The following is a 5499-nucleotide window of genomic DNA, read 5'->3' as shown; positions in this document are numbered from 1 at the left end:
GTTCACTGTGTTATAAATCATCATACTCTTAAAAGCTATAACCACAAATAAGTAAAAATTATAATACATTAAAACTGTTCTTATGAATATTCATAAGATGGTATAACATATTATACGTTTTTTTGCGGTCATTATAATGCCGTAAGAAGAATACCCTTATAATGCATTATAAATATGGGCTTCATAGAAAGTGTTACCGAGATTGATTATAACTGCACATGTACGGTGTATACACTTACTGTTGCTTGCTCACACACACACACACACACACACACACACACACAAAGACATTCTTGCACACTAGCAGGATAAAACAAAATTTTCATAATTTATTGTGAAGCTAAGAATTGATTTTTGGGAACAGTTGCTGATGTATCGCCAAAACCAGAAATGTGTAACATTAAAATCTCTGATGGATCGGCACAAATTGCTCTGTCAAAACACAATAGGAGCATAAAGCTGCATCTGAAGGTATTCTTAAAGATCCACTTAATTCCATCCGTACATAGCATAATCACTCACTGTAGAGATGGGACGACACCTAGTGCTGAGAAATATAATCTGCAGCTTGAATCATGTACTCTTACAAAAACACAAATGAAATATTTTTAATAAAATCTCAAAAGATTTCTGTCCACTTTTGAGTGAGCTAACATACGGCCATAACCGCTATAGACATCTGCTTGTTAAGTCCTGACATAACAAATACGGTTTCTGGGTTTCTAAGTCCAAGTCTCCAGTCCGTTTCAAGTGAGAAGAATACTATCTCAACAGACGCTTATGAGCACTGCTTATTTAAAGCACAGATTTAAGCTAAGCTTTTAAAAACTTATTGTGTACACTACACTCTCTGAGCTCCCAGCGTCCCAGTCACCAATATTTTAACGATTCAGAAAAGATGAATTTCTGTCTGGTCAACGGAGATTTCTGTATGGAGATAAAGGTTAGGATCATGATATTTCGGTAGTATTACAGCACAGAGTGAGTGTATACTAGCACCATATGCTGTTTGCTTTTGGGATGTGATAGAGCACTTGGAAACCTGCAAACCAGCATGTGTGATGTCAGACTTAACAAGTGGATTGAGGAGGACAAGTTTCCCTACTTCCCCCTAATAATTAGAAATGGCCAATATTTGATATTCTTGATGATGCCCTGTTGCATTCCAGCACATGCAGCTCTGTTTGTTGTTGGGATGAAAAAAAAAGTTTTACCATTTGTAATTTAATTTTAACATAATTCTGTGAAAATAGGGATGTCCACACCATAACTATAACAATAACAACAAAGAGGAATGATATCAATGGAATGTCTTACAGAATGTTTTCTGTCCAGCAGATAAACAATAAAAACATTGACAGCCAATCAGAATCCACCTGATTTTAAAGAGCTTCCGCATTTAAAGCGGCAGAAGACATAACTGCACTTTGTGCTTATAATAAACAGAACAGTATCGTTCAATGGTGTGAACGCTAATATCTTTATCGTAATAGCTATCTTTACAGTTATGGTTCTTGGTGTGAACAGGCCATTAGAATTTCTTGTAAGTTCTTATTACTTTTTCTTTATTTCCTTAAATCCCTTTTAATCATTTATTTCCTTTAATTAGAAAGAACATAACAGCCCTTCCCCACTCCAGTGTGCAGGACACGGTCATGGCTTTGAACTAACCCTTTAATCACAGCACAGCAGGGGTCGCAAGTGTATTTTCTGGACTGTAATGTGTGTGTTTTATACTTACAAGCTTCTTTGAGTTTCTCCTTATCGTAGTGCAGAGCTTCATAATCATGCATGCTGATACGGCTCACTCTGATCCGTAATCGTTCTGGAAATGGCTGCTGACTGCTGGATGAAAAAAAAAATTTCATAGAATTAAAAAAAAACATGCAAACACAAAAGATGTACAGCACAAAATGAAGCTTTTGATAACAGCTGTGTATAACAGTGAGTATGCTGTCTTGGCTAAGTACAGTGTCACCACACTAATTAAATCTGTCTCCACTTCCGATATTTAGCTTTTTAAACGAGGTTTCATTACGGGCCTATCTGCCATCGATACAATTCGTTCACCTCGAATCGGCCAAGTGTGAAATTAACAAAACCTCAGAGAGAGAGAGCGATTATCTAATTTAAGCAGGACTAAGCAAGCTTGTCTGTCCTTAGCAGCCATTTATGAGGGTAATATATTCACTTCAAGTGCCAAGGAAAAGAAATGAGACTGCGACAGTGAATAAATCACACTAAATTTTCACACTTTCAGTAACAGCTCAGTAGAGAGAGACATCAATCCAGCAGTTTAACTTTCTGCTCACTCTGACTATTTTTTTAAACATCAGCTCATACCAAATAAATGTTTGTGTGTGTCTACATGCATTTTGGTGCTGCGCCCTTTTAAAGAGCAGTCATGCTCTTTAAATCTCATTCAGAAATTGCAGACCTTTTCCTTCATATCACATACATACCCAGCTTTTTGCTATATACCGGTACTGGTGATAACTGTGATATTTAATATCATGTTATTAATACTTCACACGATAATATTGTAAATAATCCATCACCAGCTACTTTTGAAACCAGCGGCAATAACATATTACTACTGCCACACAAAATGTCACATCGTCGGAGATGACAGACGAAAGCAAGATACCGCAGTCGAGAAAAGTTGTCATGGTGTTAAAGGGGTCATATGATGCGATTTCAAGTTTTCCTTTCTCTTTGGAGTGTTACAAGCTCTTGGTGCATAAAGAAGATCTGTAAAGTTGCAGTGCTTGTGGTGTTCGGCCAATCACAATGCACTGGGTCAGCTGGCCAATCAGAGCAGACTGCGCTTGTCAAAGGAGCAAAAACAGCATTCATCTTTTTGCCACGGTACCCTTGTAGTAAATATATATATACAGTGGTGTGAAAAAGTGTTGGCCATTGAGCAGTGGTACTGATGTGCGTCTCTTGGTCTTCTGCACCATGTTGGCCTGGTTTCTCAGGGAGATGTGAATAACAGATGGAGCTAGTTTGCAAGGCTCGCCATCCACCTGCATGGGGATTGACTTAAAGGTGGTGAGGGTGACTTCACGACACTGATTTAACCTCTCACCGTGACCTCCGACCTGCAGCGTAGCCTACAGTCATAAACAATACAGGGACTGTAAATTCACCAGTCGTATAAAAACTCACTTCAAACTAATTCAGGTAGTTGAAACATACCAGTGATGTCATTGTGAATCCAATGACCTCAATGCAGCCATCATCATGACGCTGAGGCTCAAAGTCATGATGCTCACTTGGATTGCCCCATGGCATAGTGCCCGCACAGTACCTGTGATTAATATGAACATCCAAACATGCAGATCTTCACACAGATTTATGTAGAACTGAAAATTCAGCTTTGCCATCACATGAATACATTTTTAAATACATTCAAATAGAAAACAGTTCTTTTAAATTCTAAAAAAAATTCACAGTATTACAGTTTACTTCTTTCAAAAACATACTTACAGACAAATCACAGAAAATGATTTAGTGTGTTACCTGGGGATATTGAGGAAGACCAGGCATTGCAGCTTCAAATCCTGCACTTTAGAGGTCAAATCGGTGCCGTCACACTACAGAGAATGAGAAAGAGAAGGAAGTGGTATAAACTGAATACATCAGCAAAACAAACCAACAGTCAGCAGAAAAAAGGTTGCAACTCAAATTTAGGCACACTATCTCTCAGTGCTAAACCCCAAGAGGAAGAAATGCAAACAAACAAGCATGCAAAAAGACTTAGACTCAAACCTAAAAAAAGCATATTCATTTGCATTTCAAAACGCACACAGGCATGCACACATATTTCCCCTCTTGTTCTGCACAAAGGGTTCTTTGTTTAGTTTATCTCCATACTTACCACCACTCTAATGTGTTTAGCCAGGTCTTTGGAGCTGCCCATCAAGAAATCAGAAAATGCTGTCTGTAGAAAAAGGAAACATCATTTGCATTTCAGTCACCACCAACTCAGTGTCACATTTTTAATGTTGTGGTTAACGAAGGGGTTTGGGATCAATAAAGTTGTGATGTACCAGAAACAGCGACAGATTCTCAGATACTCTCTGTATTGTGATGTACATTCAAGTTATTGAAAAGAAAGAAAAAATGTTGGGCAGGGACTTGTTTCTATGCATTGTTTATTGATTGGCAAATCTGAATGTTAGCTATAAGTTGACTGTAAGAAAGAGGTGGAGATAAGGTGGACTAAATGATTAGAGAAGCCCAGCATACTGGAAGATCCAGTTACGATATTCTGATTAAGAATTACAATGTCAAAACTTAAAAAAAAAAAAAAAAACATTTTTAAATGCATGGATGAATCATTCACAGTTAGATCAAATTGACAGGATGAAGTGAGCACTTTGTGAGGACTCTGCTGTTTGAGTTTATGTGCTTCACTTACCCCTGCATAGAACATTTTGTTTCTGAATCGGCTGTTAAATTTCTCAGGGTTGGCCTCTGAAGAGTAAGAGGACAAACCATAATTAATCTCAATTAGCACCAATAAATCTGACCTTGCAGAAGAAACTCAAGCCTTAACTTTTACACAGCCACTGTCTTGCTATTAAATAGTCACATTTATATGACAGAATAGTGGCTTTACACCAACCTCGGGATTCATGAAACTCTAAAGTCACATGAGCATCAAACCCAAGGCTGAAGTAATTATTGAAGACGTCCAAAGGGAGCTGTGGAGAAGAGAAACATCAATCACTCTTCAGCTGCTTACACACAGATACAAACAGAAACAGCACTGCAGGTGGAGCTCTTACTGTACCTTGTCTGTCACCTGCTCGTCTCTTTCCTCTGGCCCCGCCTCTGGGTTGGGCTTCACAATAAGATTCCATCGATCCAGCTGTACAATATTCCCATCCTCAACGTGAGATAGGATTTTACTCAGAGGTTCATCTGTGTAACCCTACATGCATACGGGTTGTACAAAATATGCCCATTCATCAAACCATTCTATAAATGGATGAGCAGACTATGCTACATGAATTACAATGAAATTTAGACTGATGTTTGGAATGAATGTGTCTGACTGTGCAGAGTTCAAACCGAAGTTCCACTCACCCCACCCCAGTTTAGCGTCCTAGCGAGGTCATTTCCCGTGCCCAAAGGAAGTACTGCCACAGCAGGAGAAGGGTTTAGCTGCAGCTGATCAAGAGCGGACAAAATCCAGCCCACCTGAGACAAAGAATCAGTTAACGTGAGTGTGTGTGTGTGTGTGTATTCGTGTGAGAGAGAGATAAAGAGAAATGCTCAAAATGTTTAAAAAACAAAATCCATAAAAATCTAAATGTCCCTATCAGATATCCATACGGCTAAAATCATATAATACCTAAATAACAAACAAGTTAGAGTTAGATATCTTGTTTTGTAAAATCACATCAATCCTAGAGAACCTCACAGAAAAACACAGGAGAATATGAATATATGGAGAGTTTAACTCAGAAAACAGAAACTCAGCTGTTC

The 5499-nt window shown here is 38.4% G+C and overlaps 1 protein-coding gene across 1 annotated transcript in view; it reads right to left on the bottom strand.

Moving 5' to 3' along the window:
• The window catches only part of LOC107656176 (diacylglycerol kinase zeta-like), a 50571-nt gene that overhangs the window by 35295 nt on the left and 9777 nt on the right, over window positions 1-5499 (bottom strand). Inside the window, exons 14-22 of the mRNA XM_016443914.1 lie at window positions 5098-5211; window positions 4802-4942; window positions 4634-4712; window positions 4427-4482; window positions 3884-3946; window positions 3526-3599; window positions 3202-3313; window positions 2916-3116; window positions 1742-1844 (exon numbers count right to left, since the gene is read on the bottom strand). Coding sequence (XP_016299400.1) covers window positions 1742-1844; window positions 2916-3116; window positions 3202-3313; window positions 3526-3599; window positions 3884-3946; window positions 4427-4482; window positions 4634-4712; window positions 4802-4942; window positions 5098-5211 — 943 coding nt within the window. The remainder of the gene's footprint in view (window positions 1-1741; window positions 1845-2915; window positions 3117-3201; window positions 3314-3525; window positions 3600-3883; window positions 3947-4426; window positions 4483-4633; window positions 4713-4801; window positions 4943-5097; window positions 5212-5499) is intronic.

The sequence above is a fragment of the Sinocyclocheilus anshuiensis genome, unplaced genomic scaffold (genome assembly GCF_001515605.1).
Source record: "Sinocyclocheilus anshuiensis isolate Anshui unplaced genomic scaffold, SAMN03320099.WGS_v1.1 scaffold1429, whole genome shotgun sequence".
NCBI lineage: Eukaryota > Metazoa > Chordata > Actinopteri > Cypriniformes > Cyprinidae > Sinocyclocheilus > Sinocyclocheilus anshuiensis.
This window is presented reverse-complemented; position numbering and strand designations above follow the sequence as displayed.